The 26074-nt window shown below is 44.9% G+C and overlaps 1 protein-coding gene across 2 annotated transcripts in view; it reads right to left on the reverse strand.

Moving 5' to 3' along the window:
* Window positions 1–211: 211 nt before the first annotated feature.
* SEC11C (SEC11 homolog C, signal peptidase complex subunit) overlaps window positions 212–26074 on the reverse strand; it is a 46165-nt gene continuing 20302 nt past the window's right edge. Inside the window, exons 3-6 of one of the 2 annotated variants that reach the window (XM_033933559.1) lie at window positions 24120–24269; window positions 18610–18729; window positions 2456–2513; window positions 212–573 (exon numbers count right to left, since the gene is read on the reverse strand). In XM_033933559.1, the coding sequence (XP_033789450.1) occupies window positions 520–573; window positions 2456–2513; window positions 18610–18729; window positions 24120–24269 (382 nt within the window). In that variant the 3' untranslated portion in view covers window positions 212–519. The remainder of the gene's footprint in view (window positions 574–2455; window positions 2514–18609; window positions 18730–24119; window positions 24270–26074) is intronic. The other variant, XM_033933566.1, reaches the window with a different exon arrangement.

The raw sequence follows: 26074 nt of genomic DNA on the forward strand, positions 1-26074 counted from the left end.
TAAAAAGTATGTGCCACCTTGTCACTGCACAATTTCCCCCGCATAACCCTGGGATAATGTTATAAAAACCCTTTTGTGTGTGTAAAATTCCCTTTACATGTAAAAAAAATCCCTTTACAATATTACCTCATTAAAAAAAGCAGAACTTTTTATTCCTAAGAACTATATATAAAAAGAGACAAAAGTGAAAGTGCCTATGAATAAGGCCAAATTAAAAAATAAGTCTATAATTTATTAAATCCAAACAGTATTTCTGTGTAACACGATTACATCTATTTTCATCAGTCTGAACAGGACAACTTCATAACAAACCAAAAACAACTGGACCACAATGCAATAAAAAGGTTGAAAAATAAACCAAAAACATGGATAACTGCATTTCAACTCCAAAAGAACACATATTGGCCAAGAACAAATATCAATCTTTTTCAATATTATTTTATTAAGGGAGCAAGATCAAATATATTAACCATTTCCATAAAATCCATCTGAATCCAGCGTCAACTATTTCTTCTCATTTCATGACTCCCGTTTCAGTAATACAAAAGCACCCATTATTGCCAAAACAGCATACTGTGGAGAGAACACAAATGTAAATATTCTTTCTCATCTTAAAAACATCATTTGGAACTTGAGGCAAGTAAATAATACTTTGCTTAAATGAGATTGCAACACCTTCCAATAGGAAATAATTAGTAAATAAGAATTTTGTAAAGCAGTGAGTCAAAATAATATATAAGCCCTACTGCAAAAATAAGCCCTAGTCCCTGGATTCGCCGGCAGCAGCGCTTCCCCCCCCCTCCCCACACTGTGCAGCCGAACCCCCCGCTGACTCTCCCATCTTTCCATCTCTCCCTCCCATCTGAACCCCACCGACCCTCTGACCTACTACCTTCCTTCACAGAGCAGCATCGGCAGCACTCTAAACAGACTGCTTCGCAGCCTTCTCCTGCTGGGCCATTCCCTCTGCCGCATCACTGATGATGTCATCAGCAACGCAGCGCATGGAAGGCCTCGGCAGGAGAAGGCCACAAAGCAGCCTATTTAGAGTGCTGCTGACGCTGCTCTGTGGGCAGGGTTCAGATGGGAGATGGAACGATGGGATGGTCAGCGGGGGTTTGGCTGCGCAGCGGCGGTGGGGGGGAGGGCTGTTCAAGGGTTCTGCTGCAGATGCACAGAAGGGCGGGATAGAAGCTGGGCAAGGGTTCTGCTGCACAAGGGATGGGAGGGACAGAAAGATGCTGCAGAGGGAAGGCACAAGGGGATAGGTGAGAGGGGAAGGAAATATGCTGCACATGTGGGGGAGATAAAGGAAAGAGGAAGAATTGGGGTGAAGGAGAAGAAGGGAGAGCTGATCATTGTACATGAAAAAAATATGACCTACCCCGAAAATAAGCCCTAGTGCGTGTTTTAGACCAAAAATTAATATAAGACACTGTCCTATTTTCGGGGAAACATGGTAGTAACAATGGGGATAATATTCAATCCATGGTGGACAATGTTTTCAATAGTGTCATTGCCCAAATTATGCCTAGATATTCAGTGCCAGACCATGTCTGGGCACCGGCATTAAACAGCCAGATATGTGAGGCAGTCAGCACTTAACCGGGTAAGTGCCAATATTCAGCTCTTAACAGGTTATGTTAAACTGTCTGAAGACAGGACTGCTGTTTATGAAGCCCTCTTTGGTCAAGCTAACTGGTTATGTATCCAGGAAATCAGTTAGCTTAGCAGGGTTTAAAAAAAGTTTGGATAAGTTCCTAAAAGAGAAGTCCATAGGCCATTATTGAGAGGGCTTTGGGAAATCCACTGCTTATTCCTAGGATAAGCAGATTAAAATCTGTTTTACTACTTGGGATCTAGCTAGGTACTTGGGACCTGGGCTGGCCACTGTTGGAATCAGGATGTTGGGGATGATGGACCTTCATTCTATCCCAGTATGGCAATTCTTACGTTCTTACCAACTTCGCCCCTGGACCGCCCTCACAATAGTTGGTTTCCACTGTAGTGGTTAGAAGGGATATTCAGTGGTGCTATCAGAATGTCACAGTATGGCAATTCTTATGTTCTAATCCAATACTACACCTGCTGAATATTCCCCTTGGGGACTGCTCAGTGCCAATTAACTGAGCAAGAGGCTCTCTTACCTGATTAACTGGCTTTAAATATTGATCTGAATGGTCCACAGGCTGGAAGCCAAGCAACACAGCACCTTCCAAACATTGTATCATAGGCTCCAAATTCAGCTACCAGGTGTCAATCTCAGTGATGACTATGGCTCCCTCCTACCTACCCCAGGAGATGTGAACACTGCCTCTGCAGTATCCCTAGCCCCAGCTGACCTGGGTGTCAAAGGTCTATGGAAAAATAGATTAAGTACCAGCAGCCTCTATGTAATTTTTGCTACAAACTATAATGACTACCAATCTGAGGGGAAAAAAAAGGAATTACTTACCTTAAATTTTGGATAATCATTCATCACAATAGTAACCATCCCAACATAAGGTAAAAACCTGAACAGGAGAGAAAAAGGAAACACAAGATAAACTGAGCTGCACTTCCAAAATCAGATCAATTTTAAAATTTATTAAAGGAATCCTATAAATCATAGTGAGAGCTTCTAGTGAAAGGAAAGGAACGACTTAGGAGACTGGTGTTGTTCTCCCTTGAGAAGAGGAGACTGCGAGAAGATCTGATCGAGACTTTCAAAATACTGAAAGAATTCGACAAAATAGAGCAGGGGAAGCAGTTATTTACAATGTCCGATGTGACACGGACAAAAAGACATAAACTGAAGCTGAGGGGGGAACAGGTCCAGGACGAATATCAGGAAGTTCTGTTTCACGCAGTGAGTGGTGGACACCTGGAATGCTCTCCCAGAGGAAGTAATTGCCGAATCCATCGTTCTAGGATTTAAGGGTAAACTAGATGCACATCTCCTTAAGAGTGGCACAGAGTGATACGGGTAAGGGTAAGTTAAATGCACATCTCCCTTGAGAAGCATACGGTGATATGGGGACTAAAACTAGGCCAGGGTACACCTGGTGGGGCCTCCGCGTGTACAGATCACCGGACTTGATCCGGAGATGGCAATTCTTATGTTCTTATGAAGCTAAGTGAATCAAAGAACACAGACAGACAAGTAACAACTTTAGCGATGGTAGCTGAAAAAGTGGGAGTAGTTATATTTAAACTTTGTCCAGATACATAGCAGTGAAGACGGGTTCCAAAGAGAAGGAAAGACAAGGTGGGAGTGAATGGACAGAACCATGGCTAAGAGTTCAAAGAATACGGAAGGCAATAGTGTCAAGACAGAAAATAATGGCATCTCCTCACCCCCCTCCCCCGCCCCCCAAGAAGTGAAAATGACAGTGGATACCTGGCTCTATAACGGGAATGGCCATAATGCCTGAAGCAAAGAAAGCAGCAAGCAAGTGTAAGGAGTAGCCTAGTGGTCAGTGTAACGGACCTAACAATGGGACCCAGGTGTAACTCCCACTTTAATTCTTTTACTTCTGTACAAATATGTGAGCCCCCCTAGAACATGAAAGTATCTACTACACCTGAATTTATAAGACACTGTGGTGCAAAGAAATACCAAGTAACAGGCAACAACCCTAAGTCCTTAGTGGGACTCGAGCTCAACTGCCAAGGGAGAAAACAGCACTTCACACACACACAAAAGAAAGGAGCATACACACGGGGAACAGAAGCTTCTGGGAGACACTCAGTAGGACAGCTAAAAGTAGCTTTCCCTGGTATTGTCTCGAAGAACTCCTCTCGGCCCGTGCCTTTTATTGCGATTCAAAGCATGATTTTATGAACAGCTGTCAATCAACAAATCATCAATCACATGTGTCATAGATCACATTGCCTTTAATCATCATTGCAAAACATATTACTTTGCAGGAGAGACAGACCTAATCATCTGAACCATCTGGCCTGTCTTTGGTCATGGGAAAGAGCACAAAGGTTAAGCTTGGTGTATTATATAACTCGTGGTCATCTGGCTTTGCTACCCCTACTTTGTTTTTTTTTTATCCTCAAGGACACTGTGACCTACCTCAAGTTGAAATTTCTCTGTTTACACCCATATTGCTTAATACCTCCTGTGCTAACCCTCAACCTTGTGTGATTTCCTGCAGATGATCAAACTATAAGTTTTCACTTGGTGAACAGACATCTAGGCTCTTGCTTAATCTCTTCAAGGGAAGAGGGCACAGCATGCACATCTTTAAGCAGCAAAGGGATTTAATCATAATAAGTACCGGATGATTACTTAGGTTGCAGTTTTTGCTCTCTACAGAGGGTGCAGAGCTGACAGGGGTTGGGAGGGAAGGGGGCTGGGTGCAGTGCCTGGCAGAAAGGGGGCTGGGTGCAGTGCCTGACAGGGGAGGGAAGAGTGCTAGGTGCAGTGCCTGGCAAGGCACTTGAATATTAAGCCGCCCAACTTATATTCAGGTCAAACATTTTTCCTCCTTTTTGGGGGGAGAAATGGGGGTCTCAACTTATATTCAGATTGACTTATATTCAAGTACCGTATTTTTCTCTCTCTATAAGACGTACCTGACCATAAGATGCACCTACGTGTAGAGGAGGAAAATCCAAGAAAAAAATTTGGTTCGGAATTCCCTGCAAGCGAATTGCCGGTGGTCCAGCGCCTCTTCTCTTGTGGGCCTCTGTGATCTCCTGTCCTGCGTGTCTGTCATGGGCTCTGTCTCCTGCGGGTTCATGTGCAATGCTGTGCACGCAAAGTAGCAGCAGTTGAGAGATGAAGTCAGCCTAGGTGGAGCCATGGCCACTGAGTCTTCTCAGCCTCAACCAGGGCTGATTGTGCTGCTCAGAGCCTTGCTGCTTCCTCGGTGCAAACAGGCTGCGAGTCTGGAGCGCAGCCTACAAGGAAAACAAAGCGCCGCAGAAAACAAATGTTGCGCCACTTCATCTCCATAGCGACTGCGTACCTACAAACACCAACCCCCTCTGTCTGCCCGCCACCAATTGGAAGGCGGGACACCATCGCAGCCCCGCCTCTGAGAAGGAAGGGGTGGAGACGGGCGCTGGACCGCCAGCAATTAAAGAAAGGTGCGGGAGGGGATCAAAAAAGGTGTGGTGGGGTAGTCACTCCATAAGGAGCGCTGGACTGCCAGCAATTAAAGAAAGGTGCAGGGTTAAAAAAAAAAAAAATGGTGCGGGGGGTATTTGCTCCATAAGACGCATCCTTATTTCCACCCACTTTTGGGGGAAAAAAGTGCCTCTTATGGAGCAAAAAATACAGTATATATGGTATGTTTCCTGAAAGGGGCCTAATTCTTACATAGTGCCTTATGGGGTTTTCAACACCTTTAAGCATGATGGATATTGTAGTGGCGTACCGATTGGTACAGTGCATTTTTATCTATCCTGGAGGGCTCACAATTCCATATAACGGAATTAAGATGGGAAGTCCATAGCACTGACCACTAGGTTGCCCTTCTGCTCTGCAGGGATACAGTATCGGTGTGGTCATTTTTATACAAATTATATTAGATGTAATGTAATGTAATTTATTTCTTATATACCGCTAAACTCCGTTAGGATTCTAAGCGGTTTACAGAAAAATAGACAATAGGGTACATTAAAATTATAAGTAAAATAGGTACTTAGATGTTTTTCTGCTTGCTTTTTTGGGTGTTCATATTCTGGATGTTTCAGTTTGGAAAATGGCTGCTCATTTTGGACATTTTCCCTGTTCAAAAATGGCTGTGAGACAGATGTCTTTTTGGATGTTATGAGCAGGATCTCCCAATTCTGACTCAGACATTCTTTTGAAAATGACCCTCCATATATTCTTACAGAACTGCTACAAGTAACTCAATTTTCTAAAGACAAGCATGCTGTAGTCTTACAAGTGGGACTCCCTAGCTATAAACTACCTTCATCAACAACAAAAAGTGATAATGCAACAGACCTTGCAACAGGCAAGGATTACCGTATTTTCGCGGATATAACGCGCGCGTTATACGCGTTTTTACCTACCGCGCATACCCCCCGCGCGTTATATGCCTGAGCGCGGTATACAAAAATTTTTAAACATAGTTCCCACCCCGCCCGACGCCCGATTCACCCCCCCAGCAGGACCGCTCGCACCCCCATCCCGAACGACCGCTCGCACGCGCTCCCACCCGCACCCGCATCCACGATCGGAGCAAGAGGGAGCCCAAGCCCTCTTGCCCGGCCGACTCCCCGACGTCCGATACATCCCCCCCCGGCAGGACCACTCGCACCCCCACCCCGAAGGACCGCCGACTTCCCGACAATATCGGGCCAGAAGGGAGCCCAAACCCTCCTGGCCACGGCGACCCCCTAACCCCACCCCGCACTACATTACGGGCAGGAGGGATCCCAGGCCCTCCTGCCCTCGACGCAAACCCCCCTCCCCCCCAACGACCGCCCCCCCCAAGAACCTCCGACCGCCCCCCCAGCCGACCCGCGACCCCCCTGGCCGACCCCCACGACCCCCCCACCCCCCTTCCCCGTACCTTTGGTAGTTGGCCGGACAGACGGGAGCCAAACCCGCCTGTCCGGCAGGCAGCCAACGAAGGAATGAGGCCGGATTGGCCCATCCGTCCTAAAGCTCCGCCTACTGGTGGGGCCTAAGGCGCGTGGGCCAATCAGAATAGGCCCTGGAGCCTTAGGTCCCACCTGGGGGCGCGGCCTGAGGCACATGGGCCCAACCCGACCATGTGCCTCAGGCCGCGCCCCCAGGTGGGACCTAAGGCTCCAGGGCCTATTCTGATTGGCCCACGCGCCTTAGGCCCCACCAGTAGGCGGAGCTTTAGGACGGATGGGCCAATCCGGCCTCATTCCTTCGTTGGCTGCCTGCCGGACAGGCGGGTTTGGCTCCCGTCTGTCCGGCCAACTACCAAAGGTACGGGGAAGGGGGGTGGGGGGGTCGGCCAGGGGGGTCGCGGGTCGGCTGGGGGGGCGGTCGGGGGTTCTTGGGGGGGGGCGGGCGTTGGGGGGGGGGGGGGGGTTTGCGTCGAGGGCAGGAGGGCCTGGGATCCCTCCTGCCCGTAATGTAGTGCGGGGTGGGGTTAGGGGGTCGCCGTGGCCAGGAGGGTTTGGGCTCCCTTCTGGCCCAACTACACAAAGGTACGGGGAAGGCGGGTGGGGGTGTCGTGGGGGTCGGCCGGGGGGGTCGCGGGTCGGCTGGGGGACGGGCGGAGGTTCTTGGGGGGGGGTGGTCGTTGGGGGGAGGGGGTTTGCGTCGAGGGCAGGAGGGCCTGGGATCCCTCCTGCCCGTAATGTAGTGCAGGGTGGGGTTAGGGGGTCGCCGTGGCCAGGAGGGTTTGGGCTCCCTCCTGGCCCGATATTGTTGGGGAGTCGGCGGTCCTTCGGGGTGGGGGTGCGAGTGGTCCTGCCGGGGGGGGGGGGGAATGTATCGGACGTCGGGGGGGCATCAGGCTTTCAGGATGGGGACAGACCTTCAAGGGGGGACAGGACTTCAAGGGGGGACAGTGCACGGAAAGTCAGGGGGGTGAACGGAGAGTTGGGACAGCGCACGGAAAGTCAGGGCAGTGCACGGAAGTCAGGGGGGTGAACGGAGAGTCGGGACAGCGCACGGAAAGTCAGGGCAGTGCACGGAAGTCAGGGGGGGTGAAAGGAGCGTCGGGCATCATGCGCGGTATACCCGTGAGCGCGGTATACAAAAGTTTTTGTACATATCATCGTGATTTCTGCGCGCTATACCCGTGTGCGCGTTTTACACGGGTGTGCGTTATATCCGCGAAAATACGGTAATGCACAGCAATAACTAGCAAGCAAATACTTGGAACATTTTATTTATTTATTGGCAGGGAGTCTGAACAGGAAATAAATGGACCTAGAAATGTAGATTTGTATTCTACATCACAAATGAGATTCAGGAAGGACCATCTGAACAAACAGACTGTCGTGTCAGAAGTCTTGTTCCAAACTGTAATAGGATATAAATGTATGTAACAAAGTTCAGTTTGCAGCTCTGCAAATTTCTTCTATGGCAGCTGATCTCAAGTGGAACTGATGCAGTTATAACTATAATGTTATGAGCTGTGACCCAATCCTTCAGAGTCAGCTCAGCCTGGGCAAAAGTAAAGAAAATGCAGCCAATTTGAAAGAGTGTGTTTGCTGATAGGCAGCCCCCATCGTGATTTGCTTCAAAAGAAACAAAAAGCTGGAAGGATTTTCTATGGACTTTAGTTTGCTGAAGATAGAAAATCAAAGCTCTCTTGCAGGCTAGTGCATATCACCTTTGTGGGTATGAAGTTTTGGAAAAAAATGTTAGTAGAATGACTTATGGTTAAAATGGAATTCTGACATTACCATATGAAGTAGAGAATGACATGGTGACAAAATTCATCACCGTTCCTGGATAACCGCGGGAAATAATCCCATATCATTTTCTAGTGTCTATTTCAACCTCAGTCCTTCTACACCAGCATTCTTCAAAGCAAAGCTTGCGGGTCAGTGGTTGTGGCCATTCATACTCGGATTCTTCCCTCTCTCCTTAAAGAATGACATGAAGATGGAACATAAGAACATAAGAAGTTGCCTCCGCTGAGGCAGACCAGAGGTCCATCTCGCCCAGCGGTCCGCTCCCGTGGTGGCCCATCAGGCCCATTGCCTGAGCAATGGTCTCAGACTATCCCTATAACCTACTGCTACTCTTATCTGTACCCCTCAATTCCTTTATCCTCTAGGAACCTATCCAAACCTTCTTTGAAGCCTTGTAACGTGCTCCGGCCTATCACAGCCTCCGGAAGCGCGTTCCATGTGTCCACCACCCTCTGGGTGAAAAAGAACTTTCTAGCATTTGTTTTAAACCTGTCTCCTTTCAATTTTTCCGAGTGCCCCCTTGTACTTGTGGTTCCCCATAATCTGAAAAATCTATCCCTGTCTACTTTTTCTATACCCTTCAGGATCTTGAAGGTTTCTATCATGTCTCCTCTAAGTCTCCGCTTCCTGGTTTCCCGCGGTTATCCGCGGGGACGGGGACGGTGATGAATTTTGTCACTGTGTCATTCTCTAATATGAAGAAACTTAGAATGAATGTGCAGGACTACGTTAGTGTTATAAAACTTTGTAAGGTAGAGGCCAACCAAATTCCGGTTTTAGTTTTGGTTCCGTCACTGATACTACCCAAAATCCATTTCTGCCCAGCTTCAGTTTTCGCTGAAAGGTTATTTTTTTCAGTCATGTTTTGTTTTGGCTGATGGAAGCTGAAAATTTGGGTTATATGAAGTTTTGCCCCAGGTATATTTCTCCCCCGGAATTTTCATCCCTACACATTTCACAATTTTCACTCCTGGGGTCTTTCACCCCCAACATTCACTGCAGTATTAAATTGCAATATGTTTATGTTTAATAAAATTTGATAGTCTGCCAAATCTTGCAATAGTTCTAAGCGGATTATCATAATCATTAAGCATTATCATCATTACCATTTTTGCTGGCCTTGCTCATTTGAATAAGCGACTGAATATGCCACTCAACTAAATTGTTATGGCTACACCACTTTTTTTCCATTGTGCACATTTCAAATCTTTTGCTATATTGCAGTATTTTTGACACATTCATAATAAGGACAGAATTAAATTATATTTTTTCATCAAAAAGTCTAAAATCAAGTAAAAAAAAAATCATAAAAGTAAAATATACACAGTAAACACAAAACAATTAAGTAAAAAGTCAAAACAAGAGAAGCACACAAATCAAAATGAACCAGGACTAAAAAATCATAACTTTTTGTTCATAGGTTACACTGGCATATTCAAATTAACATTAACTTTCAAATGGGAGGCTGGTGCTGTTCACTTGACCCAGCATCAACTTCCCATTTGAAAATGTTCATTTGAATAAGCCATTTTAACCTGTGTTTACTGACCTAGCATTAACACTCTCTCTGCAAGTCTTTGTTCATCTGAATATGCCGCTGTAATCTTTTCTCACTTGACCCAGCATCAACCTCCCATTTGAAAGTGTTTGTTCATTTGAATATGCCATTGTAACCTGTGTTTGCTGACCTAAAACTGACCTCTCGTTTTGTGAGTGTTTGTTCACCTGAAATGCTATATAAAGAGGTTCAGCGTCACAGCAAATCATTCAACATCTACAACAATTAATTTCATTTACCTATGAATTCAGTTCTCTCTAAACTGGGAAAAAGAAGCTTGTCCATAAGAAACATATCTACCTGTTTTCTAAATGAATAGCTGATGATGTCCATGCCATCTGGGTATGTGAAAAACGGTTGACTTGCAAGGGGCATGTTTGGACCAGAGGAATCAAATGCGACATTATGAATGTCGTCAATCCCCACAACCATGCAGCATAGGCAGAAAGACCTGAAGCAGACCGACTCATCAATGAAGTAACTGCCAGGACAAAGACAATACAGGAGACACCACAGCAGATACTTACAGAAGTTGTTTCAGGGGCCCATCCCAATGTTGGAGTGCTTCTGTCAAGAAAAGATTTATTGAAGAGAACGATTCGATCAGCAAGATGACTTGGGGCATGCTAAGGCTGCCTCAAACCATTGATGAACTTGTTGTCCCCTAGGAGTTCCAGGAGATCAGTTCAAATATCTGATTTTATTCTTGTATTCTTTTTTATTTTTATTCAGGAAATGAACACAACCTTATGCTGATTTTTGGAACAAGAGACAATCTCTATTTGTTGGCATGAAGCGAAGAGTGGTTCGCTAAAAGAGCTGAAGAACATGCAGCCAGGACTCCAGCCACAAAAACTGATGACAGATTTTGAACAAGCTGCAATCCAGATATTGTCTTCCCCAGTACCGAGAACACAGGTTGCTTCTTCCACCTATCACAGGCACTTTGATGTAGAGTTCAAAATGAAGGACTGAAAGTGCAACATGAAGGCGATCACAAATTTGCCTGTTGGATCCACATGATACCAGCCCTTGCCTTTGTCCCGCCTGAGACTGTTGTGCAATCATTTGAAGAATTGCAGGAAGTTCCCAACTTTCCTCAAGAAGTGATACCAATAGCAAATTGCTTTGAAGACACCTGTATTGGCCAAATGAATTGCAGGGGACATCAAGCACCACAGCTTCCAGTTCAACTTTGGAACATGTATCAATGAACATTAAATGATCAGCATCAAACAAACAATGATATGGCACTGCAGCTTTCAAGAGACACATGGTACCCATTCTCCAAATATATACCAGTTCATCAACTGCCTGAAACATCAGCACAGTCTTCATAATTTTGAAATCCTGTCAATACAAGAAATAAAAAATATGCTGCAATTTCAGCAATGATCAAATGTATTGTGCAAGATTTTGAGAATCAGAATTTGGTTGACTATCTGAGAGGCATTGCATACAATTCTGAATTTTAGTTTGTTGTGACATGCTTTTTGGTGTTCTCTTTGACACTTTATTTTACAGTTATATTTTCACTATGGGATCCTTTTACTAAGGTGCGCTAGCGGTTTTAGGGCAATGCTAACACCTCCATAGAGCTTGTGTTAGTATTTTTCATTTAGCGCATGGTTAACATGTGCTAAAAATGCTAGCGCACTTTAGTAAAAAGAACCTTATATTTTTTTGACCGTTGATTTTTTTTTAGTGCTGGCTCATTTTAATTTGTGTGCTTTTTTTTTTTTTTTTTTACTTGTTTTGTGTTTACTATGTATTTTTTACTTTTTGATGAAAAATAAAATTATGAATAGGTCAAAATGGCATGTTTAAATTAACAAGCATTCATAAAATGAAAGGTCAATCCCCAGTTACTCCTGCTTATTTTGACTTTTCTCTCAAAATGGCTGCCAAGACTGGAGCATCGCTCCTGCCCTGAATATACTACTAGACCACCAGGTAGTCCTGGGGGAGGGCTACTCTTTGAATTCTTATTTTTTGTACTACAACTGCAAGAAAAGGAGATTACCATATTTTTTGCTCCATAAGACACACTTTTTCCCCCCAAAAAAGTGGGTGGAAATAAGGGTGCGTCTTATGGAGCGAATACCCCCGTACCTTTTTAAATCCTGCCATCCAGTGCTGTATGGCAGGAGCTTTCTGTCTCCTGCCCTTCCCTCTGCTGACTCCCGAGCTCTCATGGCAGCGTCAGAGCGGAATATGAGGAAGGCACAAGCTTTTCGCGTTCCTGCCTGGTCCTGCTCCACTCCATGTACTTTGAAGAAAACCAGGTGAACAGATTCCAAGGGACCGAACCTTGAGCCAATCCAACTGTTAGGGCAGGCTGGCCAGACAGGTGCTCTGCAGCAAGGGTGGTCCACCCAGCTAGAGACTTCAGAAACCTGAGTCTGCAGCTTTTCCCAGCATAAGAACATAAGAACCGCCATCTCCGGATCAGACCTTCGGTCCATCAAGTCCGGCAATCCGCAAACGCGGAGGCCCATAGCTGACCCAGAACTACTGGGGAGCTCTAAAGCACCCAAATCCTCAAAAAAACTTTGATTAATGCCCCAAAATAATAAATATTAAGCAGAGCATAAGGAAAACACACGCTTGCACAAGGAAAACACTGTGGAGAGGACAGTGCCCAGTGATGCAGGGAGGCAGAGTTGAAAATGTAAGATGATACCTTCTGCATCCTTCGCAGGTGAAGATGCACTACCCACAGGTTTAGAACTCATGTGCTTTTTGCACTGGAACTGGTTATTTTGGGGGAGCTTCAGAAATGGAGTCAGTACTTGGCTGGTTTAGTGGCAATATTCAGCACTTAACTGGCCAAGGAAATAGCGTAACCAGGACTACATAAAAGTCAGTCCTATCTATATGTGCCTTAAAATAGCACTTAACTAGTTATAGTTTTGCCAGCTCCGTAAACTTGAAAATTTAAATGTCAGAGCCCAGACATAGCCCATACTGAATTTCTGGGAATAATGCTCCTGAGCACTGCCAGCTGATCAACCATCAAGTGTCTATGAGCACATCTATTGAAAAGAACTTAAGAGTCCGTAGCAATATGAGATATAAAACTCTACCATATGAGTCAGATTGAGATATCTTCAAATTACAGATAATTACACAGAGTCCAGTAAGGTCACAGATCCTGAAGATAAAAGTAACAATGTACTCACATAAGATTTCTCTTGGTCCAGTGCCAGCTACTTCTTCTAACAAGCAGATTGAAGAACTGGCACTACATGAAGGACATCAAATTTGAGCCAGCAAACAGCTATGAACTCAAGGCTATCAGACTCAAATTAGTAATTTAAATGAAAAATTGGACAGTTTCAGTCAAACGCAGAAGACAGGGTAAGTGACCTGGAAGATCCATGAGCAGCTGGCACTAAGCGATATGACTGAACTGAAAAGCTGACTTTCAGATAAGCTTACTGATACAAATGCTCCCTGCTCCAATAAATTTTGAAAGCATCTTCCTTAGATATGGGCAGAGTACAAAAAACATTAGTATTTAGGTGGGAAAAGAAAAATCATCCCTGTATATCTTAGAAAGAGTTTCCTGCTTACAAGATGAAGTGTGAATCTTAAAGTGAGCCAGAGAGCTAAGAAATCTGAGGTCCAGGGACTAAATAACTTTTTGCTTTTTAAATAGAGAGTATAATGAGATGAGGCAAACTGAATTTGACAATATTAAATAGGCATATTTCAATTTCGACTAGCATATCCTGCCAAAGCTGCAAGTCCACATGCACGGCAAATGGCTAATTTGTAACAGCCTACCAGAAGCACAAAATCTCGAAAAGCTGCATAAAAATGGTACAAATGAAAAGAATCCTGCAGGTCATAGCCCTGGTGAAATAAAGAAGAATGGAACCAATAAGGAGTAAAAAAACAAAACCCCAAAACATCAACAACAAAGTATCAATGGGCTCTTCAGAATACTGTATCCTATACTATAAAGTGAGCAATAATTGTATGTTTGTAGGTTATGCAGGAAAAATTTATCTTGAAAATAGCCTTAAGGATTTTCATGAAATGGGGTGAATCTAGGGTTTTCGGGTACGAGAAAGCGATTTAGCTAGGTCTAGAGTTTGGCAAAATCCATTTGGGGGATTTTCCTGATGTTCCCATCTCCCCCTGCAGCCCATTGGTGAAACATTCCTAGCAAAGCTTAGAAACTTAGCTAGCCAATAGGCTACAGGGAAAAGCAGGACTGAAGGTTGCTAAGGCACTGTCTCTGTAGCTACTGCTCCCGCCTTCTCCTGTAGCTCATTGGTCAGACATTCCTACGTAAACTTAGCCAGCCAAAAGGCTACATGGAAAATGAGGAGTGAAAGTTGCTAAGACTGTGTCTCTATAGCTACTGCTCACACCTCCCTATACAGTCCATTTGTCAGACATTGCTAAAGAAGCTTAAAGGCAGTATCTCTGTAGCTACTAATCCCGCCTTCTCCTGCAGCCCATTGGTTAGACATTCCTAAGAAAGATTAGCCAGTCAATAAGATACAAGGAAAAGTAGGGCTGAAGGTTGCTAAAGCTCTGTGTCTGTGAGAGGCATAGGGAAGAGATAATATAAGAATTGCCGCTGCTGGGTCAGACCAGTGATCCATCATGCCCAGCAGTACGCTCACACGGCAGCCCCTAGTGCTCTAAATGAGTCCAGCCTCACCTGCGTACATTCCAGTTTAGCAGGAACTTTTCCAGCTTTATCTTGAATCCCTGGAGGGTGTTTTCCCCTATAACAGACTCCGGAAGAGTGTTCCAGTTTTCTACCACTCTCTGGGTGAAGAAGAACTTCCTTACGTTTGTATGGAATCTATCCCCTTTCAACTTTTAGAGAGTGCCCTCTCGTTCTCCCTACCTTGGAGAGGGTGAACAATCTGTTTTTATCTGCTAAGTCTATTCCCTTCAGTATTTTGAATGTTTCGATCATGTCCCCTCTCAGTCTCCAGTTTCTCCAATCTCTCACTGTACGGCAACTCCTCCAGCCCCTTAACCATTTTAGTCATTCTTCTCTGGACCCTTTCGAGTAGTATGGCAACCAGTGCTGGACGCAGTACTCCAGGTGAGGGTGCACCATGGCCCTGTACAGCGGCATAATAACCTTCTCTGATCTGTTCATGACTCCCTTCTTTATCATTCCTAGCATTCTGTTCGCCCTTTTCGCCGCTGCCGTACATTGCGCAGACAGCTTCATCAACTTGTCGATCAGAACTCCCAATTCTCTTTCCTGGGAGGTCTCTCCAAGTATCACCCCGGACATCCTGTATTCGTGCATGAGATTTTTGTCACTTTACACTTATCCACGTTGAACCTCATTTGCCATGTTGATGCCCATTTCTCAAGCTTGATTATGTCAGGTTGCAGATCTTCACAATCCCCTTGTGTCTTCATTACTCTGAATAATTTTGTATCGTCAGCAAATTTAATCACCTCACTCGTTGTACCAATGTCCAGATCGTTTATAAAGATGTTGAAGAGCACTGGTCCAAGCACGGAGCCCTGCAACACCCCACTGGTGATGCTCTTCCAGTCCGAGTATTGTTCATTTACTCCCACTCTCTGTTTTCTATGCTTCAGCCAGTTTTTAATCCACGTGAGTATTTCACCCTCGATTCCATGGCTCACAATTTTCCGAAGTAGTCGTTCATGTGGAACCTTGTTGAACGCCTTCTGAAAATCCAAATATACAATGTCGACCGGATCGCCCTTGTCTATCTGCATGTTTACTCCCTCGAAAAAGTGCATAAAGTTCGTCAAACAAGATCTGCCTTTGCTGTAACCGTGCTGGCTGGTCCTCATCAGACCGTGTCCGTCAAGGTGATCAATGATGCGGTCCTTTATCAGCACCTCTACCATCTTTCCAGGTACCGAGGTCAGACTCACCCTCTCGAACCTTTTTTGAAGGCGTAAGATCGGCGTAACATTCCCCACCTTTCAGTCTTCTGGAATCTTTCCCAATTTGATCGACAGATTGGCTATTAGTTGAAGCAGTTCAGCCATAGTCCCTTTCAGTTCCATATGGAATGTAAAAGGGAAAATACAGCTGAACTTAATGCAAGCTGGGGGAGACATGGAAAATGATACAAAGATAACTGCGGCCCATTGGTCAGACATTTCTAAGGAAGCTTAGCCAGCCAATAGGCTGCAGGGAAAATGATTGAAGGTTGCTAAGGCAGTGTCTCTGTAGCTACTGCTCACACCTCTCTGTACAGTCCATTTGTCAGACATTGCTAAAGAAGCTTAAAGGCAATATCTCTGTAGCTACTGATCCCGCCTTCCCCTGCAACCCATTGGTCAGACATTCCTAAGAAAGATTAGTCAGTCAATAAGCTACAAGGAAAAGCAGGACTGAAGGTTGCTAAGGCAGTCTCTGTAGCTACTGCTCCTGCCTTCCCCTGTAGCACAATGGTCAGACATTCTTACGTAAGCTTAGCCAGCTAAAAGGCTGCAGGGAAAATGAGGAGTGAAGGTTGTTAAGGCAGTGTCTCTGTAGGTACTGCTCACACCTCCCTGTACATTCCATTTGTCAGACATTGCTAAAAAAGCATAAAGGCAATGTCCTTTTAACTACTGCTCTCACCTAACCCTGCAGCCCATTGGTCAAACATTCCTAAGCCAAGAGGCTGCAGGAAAAAGCAGGACTGAATGATGCTAGGCACTGTCTCTGTGAGAGGCAGAGGGAAGATAGTGCATGCTGGGGGAGTCATGGAAAGTGATATAAAGATAACTACAGCCTATTGGTTGGACATTCCTAAGGAAGCTCAGTCAGCCAATAGGCTACAAGGAAGAACAGGACAGAAGATTGATAAGGCAGTCTCTGTAGCTACTGCTCTCCCCCCCCCTGCAATCCATTGGTCTAAGGAAGCTTAGCCACCCAATAGGCTACAGGGAAAAGCAGGACAAAAGGTTGCTAAGTCAGTGTCTCTGTAGCTAATGCTCCCGCCTCCCCTTGCAATCTATTGGTCAGGCATTGCTAAGGAAACTTAGCCACCCAATAGAATGCAGGGTAAAACAGGACTGAAAGTTTATAAGGCACTGTTTCTGTAGCTACTGCTCCCGTCTCTCCCTCCAGTGCGTTAGTCAGACATTTGTAAGGAAATTTAGCTACACAACTAGCTGCAGGGAAAAGCAAGACTGAAGGTTGCTAAGGCACTGTCTCTATCTACTGCTCCCGCCTCCCCTACAGCTCACTACTCTACTTCTCTGAGCGAAGCTTGGTCTTTCAGGTACTTTGCTCCTGGAATTACACACAGTATTTCTCAAGCCAGTCTTGGGAGTTCCTCCTAGTCTTAGTTTTCAGGATATCCATGATGTATATATGAGATAGATTTGTATGAAATGCAGGCATTACGTGCCAAGCTCTCTCATGAATATTCATACTACTACTACTTTTTCTAGAGCGCTACCAGACGTACGCAGCGCTGTACAGTCACGAACAAGACAGTCCCTGCTCAAAAGAGCTTACAGTCTAAACAGATAAGACAAAGAGGATGTTATGGTAGGGGATACAGTTAGGGGGGGTGATTAATCATTATGGATATTCTGAAAACCAGAGTGGCTAGATTGTACTCCTGAACTGGCTTGAGAACAAATGTTATAGAAAACTTATGTGCAAAAGGGATTGAAACTTTGATCGTAAGATGCAGAAAGTCTGAGGAATGAAACCACTCCAATTTAGCACTAAAATAAATAATTACAATGCTTTGGCTGATTTTGGCTGGTTTTTCTTCAGGTGGGTCCAGAAACAGGTTTAGCAGTGGCCTCCCCTACAGTTCAGGATGCGGGCCTTTCATGTTTTAAAGCATGCAGAGGCGCTAGTGGACTTACTGCTCATCCCACTATGTCCAGGTTTTGGGGAGAAGCATTTTGTTTGTGACCTCCCTTGCATTTTCTTTTCCCTTCTTGGAATCTTAACATCATTCTGCAGGGCCTTGGATATGCCAGATGGGAGGGATAACCGTATGTGAGATGGAATCAAGTAGATTGGTGGGAATAGGGTCGGTGAGGCATGTAGTAAGCTTGGCTGAGGACAGAAATGCAGTTTCTTCCTCTGTGATTTCAGAGAAGGAAGAAAAGTCGATGGTAGTTGAAGGAGAGTCAAGAGGGTAGGACCAGGCAAGGGGAGGATGTGCATGTGCTTCCTGAGTTGTTTTAGTGAAAGTAGAAGGGATGGTGTGAGCTTGAAGGTCAGGAGAGTAGATGATGGAAAAGGGAGAAGGATGTATCTTTGCAGTGAATTCAAGGGTGATCTTGTGAACCTTACCATGGAAGTCAACATCTGGGGAGAAAGAGATGGAGGGGTTGGGGGAGCGCTTTAGAAGGGAGTTCAGGGTGGCAAAGAGATGGTAGGGGTTGGAAGAAAGGGAGGGGGTTAGTTGGATGAAGTTGTCTTGCTTGCCAGAAGATGTGGTAAGAGTGGTTAACGTAGCTGGTTTTAAAAAAAGGTTTGGACAAGTTCCTGGAGGAAAAGTCCATAGTATGCTATTGAGACAGACATTGGGGAAGCCACTGCTTGCCCTAGATCAATAGAATGAAATGTTGCTACTATTTGGGTTTTTACCAGGTACTTGTGACCTGTATTTGCCACTGTAAAGAAAGGATACTGGGCTAGATGGATCATTGGTCTGACCCAGTAAGGCTATTCTTATGTTCTTATGACTACAAAATTAAAGCTGATCCACTCTTACCCTCTGGCTCTCCCTACAACATCCTTCTTTTCTAGCCAGTTTTGACCATCTTTGTATAATCCACGATCATCAACGTCATTATTATCTCCTTTGGTCAGAAATTTAACATCCCCATTCTCTCTGAAAGAAAGCACAAGCACAAACAGAAATTTGTTAACAGTGCATTTCAAAATCAGTTATTAACAGAGTAAGTTATATTTTCTACAGCCTTATTAGAGATCATGTTTACATCAGTTCAGATTTTGAGACTTCTGTATTCTAACCTAAGTTAAACAAATTGTGCAAACCTGGGCAATGATACCAACTTTCACTTTTGGAACAATCTAGAAATTTGTTGGTGAAAAATATTACTATAACTTGATTAAGGAGTCTACAGACACATAAATCTTTGCGAGCAGTCCCTATGTACCCAGGGCCAGATTAAAGGGTAGGCCCAGTAGGCATGTACCTCGGGCCAAAAAAAATCAGGGAGGCCCAGGGCCGGCGTTAGGGGCGGAGCAAACAGGGCAGGGGGCCCCCGACTGCCTGGTGAGGTCAGCTTCCCTCCCTTCTACTCCCTCGCTGTCCTCTTGCCCACCGCGCGCAAGCGAACTAAATCCAGGCCTGAGGAGACGGGAAGCCGGTGAACTGTACCCATGCGGGGGTCCCTAACACTGCACACACTGGCTTCCCTTCTCCCTCCCCCTCATGACGTAATGAGAAGGGAAGCCAACGTGTGTAGTGTTATAGCGAACTGAACCTAGGTGGGGGGGCCCTAACACTGCGAGCGCCAGCTTCCCATCTTCTCTGAAACAGGAATGACGTAGGGGGCGGGGTGGGGTAGGGGGCCCAGTAGACTTTGTGTGCCTAGGGGCCCTTGACAAATTAATCCTGCCCTGTGTGAATCTCTTACACTGTTTGCACTAGTGAAGAGCAGATACCAACAATACAAAAAACATGCACAAGAGTCAGATGAGTACAGGACAAACAGCAATAATTTGAACCCTCTTAGAGAGGGAGGGGAGGGAGACGAGAAGGAAAAAAGGGGGGAGAGGGAGTGCTTGAATTAAGGGAAAGAAATTGGGCTACTTGATGATTTTAGTGGCCACTAGGTGCATTACTATGTGGGAGACTTGGTTCAAATCTCAAGCCTGGTTTCTGTTCTTTGGGCCAGCTGGGGTTTGTGATGCTGCAGAGGTAGATTTTGCAGCCATTAAGGGAAGGAAGCATCAACCATCATACACACAGGGGCATAAGTGCAGTGAGCACTTATCACAGCTTTTAATGTGCACAAACACTGGCCAACACTCACTTTGGTGCCTCAAATGTTAGATCTGTTTCTGGGTATATTTGACCTGCAGATTCCAAAAAAATGGCACCAGTTTTCTCCTATCAGCTTTAGTTTTTGAGGTACAGAACATGTGCCATATACCACTCTTCACTCTGCTCACCCATTAAAAATAAGGATATTTTAATGTAGTGTTTAAATTAATATCTTTTAAGCATGAAGAAAACATATTACAAATTATACCAAAAGCACAAGTTTATGATACAAACTTTCCAGTCATTTGACACACAAGAAGCTCCTTTTGTAAGACTTCCAAGAGTGGGATCTGTCAGGACAATGACAAGGCAGGGAAGATGAAAGTAGGATTAACTGGAAACAATTCACAGGTACAAAAAAATCTCACAAAAGAGTATCTAACATGAGAAAGGAGTACAAAGGGTCTCAGAAACCCGCTTGATTTAAAACACAAATGTGTGATATCAAGACTGAAAGGTGATTTTCACTGGTATCATTTTTTGGAATCAGCGGGTCAAATATACCCAAAAACAGGTCTAACATTTGAGGCACCAAAATGAGTCTCAATCATTGACCCTTATTTCCACCTCCTCCTAGTGCTCAATTAAAATCTTACTGTACTTAATACTTTATTATTTTTCACTTTTTAATTGTTTCAACAGTGAGAAATCATCACTTATCTTTCTTATGCAGAGTTTCTGGCCTGCCCCGACAGGACCCGTTTCACCACTAAGTGGCTTTGTCAAGGGTTCTCAGGACGCTTTATTTAGGCATCCCTCCTTATTTTGAGGCTAGGGTTTTAGCAGCGATCGAGAGGCATGCACAGATCATCCTTGTTGGTTGTAGATGCGATGTAGGTGTGCAAGCTCTTAGCACAAGCGAGGTCAAAGGGGGAGGAGTGGCTGCAGTTTGTTGCTGGCCCTACGAGTGGACATATTTAAAAGGAATCAGAACATGCTTTAAACCTGCGGGTTAAAACCACGGGCTCGCAATGGATCATGGGGAGGTAGAGCTTTTGGTGCTGTCTTCTTTCGCTTTAGCTCCCCATAACTCTGGCAGCCAAAGTCACTTTCCTGGGGACCTGCTCGCTTTCACCCTCTCCCTGCAGATGCCACTGCTCTGAGTCCAAGGAGAAGGGAGAGGAAGCCCTGCCATTACCAGAGAGGGGAGGGAGGGAGTGAGGAGAGAAGAACAGGCAGGCAGGGCAGGGTTTGCTGGACCTTCACTGGTTGTTTTGTAACCTTGATACTGGGATTTCAGGGCGGCAGAGAGCAGGACAGTAGTGACTGGTCCTCAGCAGTCACTTCATTTCGGATCGGCAACCCCAATCGATGTTTCTTCTTCTGCTTAGTGAATTGCTGCCTTCCTACTTATCCATGCCATTTCCTCTCATTTGCATGTGTGAATAGGATCGGGTGGGAGATTGATCGGCCAGGTTAGTAAATCGGGTTGGGAATAAGGAAATGCTCGCAAACTGGTCGGGACACGATCGTTGAGTTTAGTGAATCTAACTCTAAGTGACTGTGCAGATAATGGACTTTAACACTCAAGTTATAGCCAAGCCTGTTGAAATGAAAGACCATATTCTCTACTTTCTCTACTAATTGTGTGTAATTGTCTGCCTTCTTGTTGCCAAGAAAGTTTTTCACAAGAACAGGCACATGATTCTATTTCATTCATTGATTCTATGAAATGTGGGTCATTTATAAGTTGTCTGATCTGTGGACCATCGAAAATTCCTGCCTTCAGTTTTTCCATGGTAAGTCCAGGTAACATATGCGCTATGAATCAATGCATGAACCATCTTTATTCAAAATCTTTACAAATTGTTTCATCAGACCTAGCTTTATATGTAGTGGTGGCAGTATGATTCTCTCTCATGCTACCAAAGGTTCACTGATTACATTTTGTCTTCCAACCATCATATATTCCCTCGGAGACAATTTTTTTTTTGCCCAATGTTCATGTTTGACTCTACAATCCCAAAGGCATATTTACTATCTAATAACCATATTGAAGAAACTAGAGCTGATGCGGTCTATCCAATGAAATTTTCTGAATCAGCACCCCAAACCCCAGGAACAGGTCAAAAACCCAAGGTAGCAAGATTTTTTTTTTGTTGTTGTTGGCCTGTGTAACATGCAAGTGTTTACTGCAGCTTGTGGTAGGATCAAGGCAGAAATTGAGCGTGGCTGCTCTTCAGCAATTGCACAGTATGTTACCACATAGGGCTAGATTCACTAAGCAAACCGATCATGTACCGATCGGTTTGCAACCCCTTTGCGACCCGATTGTTCCCTGACCCGATTCACTAACCTTCCTCCTGATCCGATCAGCACCCGATCCGATCAGCGCATGCAAATGAGGGAAATGGCATGCAAATTTTGGAAGGCAGCGATTCACTAAACAATTTCTACAAAATCGATTGGGCTTACCGATCAGAAAAGGAGCGACTGCTGTAGACCAGTCGCTTCTATCCTGGCCGACTCTCCTGCCCTTTAAAACCATGGGCTCGCAATGCTTTTAGCGAATATATAAAAAAATACAATATTTATGGCCAATCAGGGACTTCCTTAGACTCCTCCCTAAGGAAGTTCCTGGTTGGCTAAGAAGCCCAGGGCACCCCAGCCAATCAGGGCCTTAGGCCCCTCCCTGTGTATCACATGATGCACTGGGGCATGACCTAAGGCCGGTATTGCGTCGCAGCCGGCAAAGCAGCAGGACTTTGCGCTTCCTCCTGCTCCTGAAGATCAGATCACTGGAGGCCTAAGGAGCAACTGCTCCTGAAGATCAGATCACTGGAGGCCTAAGGAGCAGGAGGGACTGGGCACCCCTCCTGCTCCCAACATTTTTAAAGGTACGGAGATGGAGGTGGGTCCGGCCGGGAACCCGGAGGGGGCATCCCTTGAGTGGCAGGAGGGCATCGGCATCCCTCCTGCCATTTGTTTTTGGGGGTGGGGAAAATAGTAGCGATGGCAGGAGGGTGTGGGAAACCTCCTGCCATAATTTTAAAAGCGGTGTCAGATTTTTTGGTTCGGGGAGGGAGGGGGGAAGGGGCACTTGTCAGGAGAGGGAGGAGAGGTTTAATTTTTTTTAAATCTGGCTGATATTTTGCGTGTGTAAAACACACAAAATATCTGCCTGATTAAAAAAATTTAAAAAGCTGGCAGAAGCCCTGACAGCAGTGACAGGAGGCTGCTTCTCCTGTCACTACTGTCAGGGCTCTAGCGATCCGTGCAATCGGTTGGGGGTGTGCCTCCGATCCGTGCAATCAGTTGGGGGTGAGCCATTTGCATGCAGATGGTTGGTGAATCGGTCGGCCTGCCTCCAATCGCCCAATGATCGGACATAGATTGGAAGGTTAGTGAATCTAGCCCATAGTAGCTGTATGACTGCCAATAGTGCAGCTGTACTTAATGTCACCTCAAGAGCCTTCAACAGGTGACCTTAAATGCAGACACACTACCTACAGGTATAACAGCTGCTGCCCCATGCAAATAAAACCATTAATAAAAAACAATCTTGTAGTCAAGGATCCACCCCTCTTCCCTCACAATCAAGATCCCAGAAGCTATATTGGAAGGAGGGACTTGGCTGGAAGAAGGTCTGGGAGCAGCCCTGCGTGCGATGTTGCATCCTCTTCCACAAAGCTTGTAAGAGGCTGGTAGGTCTGCCCTGAGAGGAGCAAAGAAGCCAAGCCAGGTGAGTCACAGGGGTTTTTTTTTGCCGGTTTTGACCCCAATCAGGAACGAGTGAGGGAGAGAAGGAGGGAGGCTATTGGGCCCACAAAAGGGAGGGAGGAATGGAAGGAAGATGCTGGATTCATGAGGGGGGCTCCTGGACCTGCGATGGCGAGGAAGGGGCTGCTGGCCAAGAGAGGTGGGAAGGGAGGCGACTCGCGGCAGATCCATTATGGGGACAAGTCCATTTACCACTCCGTGGGGTGATGAAAAGCCTTGTTCTTGTACCTGCGGCAAAGGGCTGATTTCCTCCCCCCCCCCCAGTTCCCGTGGATTAGCTATGGGAAACAGTCCCTGTGTCATTCTCTACTTAGTAATTATTTAATCTGCATCTTTTTCTACCTTCCAACCAACCCAACTAGTTAATTTTCTTTTAAATGACAGTTAACTATTTTAGAGCAAAGCACGTCTACTTTACTTAGCCAGAAGTAATAACAGAAAATACTACATAGAAGACAGGTACCAATAAATGAATATAAATCATTTACTTTTCATGAACTTTGATAACTCTGTGAACTATTGGAATATCTCTCCCTTCCACTTTGAAGACTACAATTTCCCCAACTCTGATAGGGTCTTCCTCGAAATTTGTAAGGAACAAAAGGTCTCCCCTGTGAAATGCTGGCTCCATGCTGCCACTATAAAACAGAATACAAAGAAACAAAGGTTTATTCAGTTTCCAGTTGGTTGTAAACAAAGCAAATGAGCAGAACATAAAAGATGAAGAGAGTCCAAAATCATCATATCATTACTTGGACATTAACATAATTGAATAAGGATTCTAAATATCCTTTATGCTTGTAAATTATGAAAAGTACAAACTGAATTTTGTATACTTTATTCCACAACACTAATCCCCCCTTTTATGAAGCCGCGTTAAGTGTTTTTTTTATCGCCGGCTGCAGCAGTAAAAGCTCCGATGTCCATAGGAAAATATGCTAACGCAGCTTCATAAAAGTGTGTGTGTTTGGGGGGGTTTAAAAAGGTAAGCAAAACTATCTGTAAAATTTATATATTAAACCATATTTTCTATTTTTAGATTACCAGTACACTCTTTCATAAAAAGCCTGCCGTTCTCTTCTCTCCTAACACCTATAAAGTAAACTGTTAGAATGATACTATTGAATAGGTTGACATGCACTTTTAATGGGGGCAAGGGAAAGCCTGGGTAAGCATATAGGGGAAATTCAAGAAATGGTGCTGAAACTTAGGCACTGGGATGATGTGTATCAAGTGTGAATTTTGTAATTGTATTGTGTTGATTGTATTGTACAGTCGACTTCGCTTAAGTGTAAGGCCTACAGACTGCCATGTGCGCTTAAACGGAGTACCACTTTTTAGTCATGAAAAATCAAATGCAATAAAACTTTTATTCAGCAAAAAAACACACCAAATACAATTTAACACGGTTCAGTTATAGAAACAGCACTGTTCCGTCTAATGCAATACAGTATAAACTTTTTTTTAAACCAACATTCTACTGAAATAATCAGTCACTGTTTTCTGCACACAGATTCCACGATTCAGGCTGTGTATCTGACTACTGATGCTGTAAAACTGGCCATATTCATGACATCCATTTATCTCCAGATAACAACGCGTCTGAGAAGGAAACAATCTCTGCAGGTGTTTCATTGGTCATGATGACCGCAGCAGTATCTCCGTCCTTATCAGACTCTTGGTTGTCTGCAGTGTCCTTTAAGGCTGCACAGATATTGGAATTTGTGCTGTCAGATGATGTGGGCACATCGTTGTCAACGGCGACATACAGCTCAAATTCTTGTAGCGAGAGTCCATAACACAAAAACGCTCAAAATGTAGCAAATTTCCTCAAATTTTGCATGAATTCAAACTAGGAGACCCTCAGGACCCCATTCCAACAGTGGTATATAAGAAATAAAATTATTATTATTATTTTCATGGCAAAAAAATCAGAAATTAGAGAGAAACAGGGAGAAGTTGAAAAAAAGATTGCTGAAAATCCAAGATGGCCGCTGGACCCAAATTCACGCCAAAAATGCGCTAAAAATGGCACTTCCCAAAATTAAATTTTTTTTTCAGGTGAGGGAACACAGAGGATCACTAGAAAATACTCAAAACCCCTCAAAATTAAATTTTAGAAATCGTTGTTGGAGCCTGTCAGCACCTCTGTACACACAAACAAATGCTGGTCACAGAAACTGAAGCTGCTCTCTAATCCCTATTAAGAGCCAGAATGAGAATTCACTGCCACACTGCTGGAAAAGCTTTCGTGAGGCTGATCTTTGAGCTGCCGGTCAGACTCCACTGTCTGACTATGCCTCCACCATTGTAGACCACTGACTGCGCATGGAGACGGGCGGAGGTGTGAAAATGCAGCCTGCATGCTGCGGAACGCCACTGAGCCCCCTGTGCTGAACAGTCTATGCTCAATCTCCCCCCTGCGGAACACCACTGAGCCCCC

Source organism: Geotrypetes seraphini, chromosome 1 (genome assembly GCF_902459505.1).
Source record: "Geotrypetes seraphini chromosome 1, aGeoSer1.1, whole genome shotgun sequence".
NCBI lineage: Eukaryota > Metazoa > Chordata > Amphibia > Gymnophiona > Dermophiidae > Geotrypetes > Geotrypetes seraphini.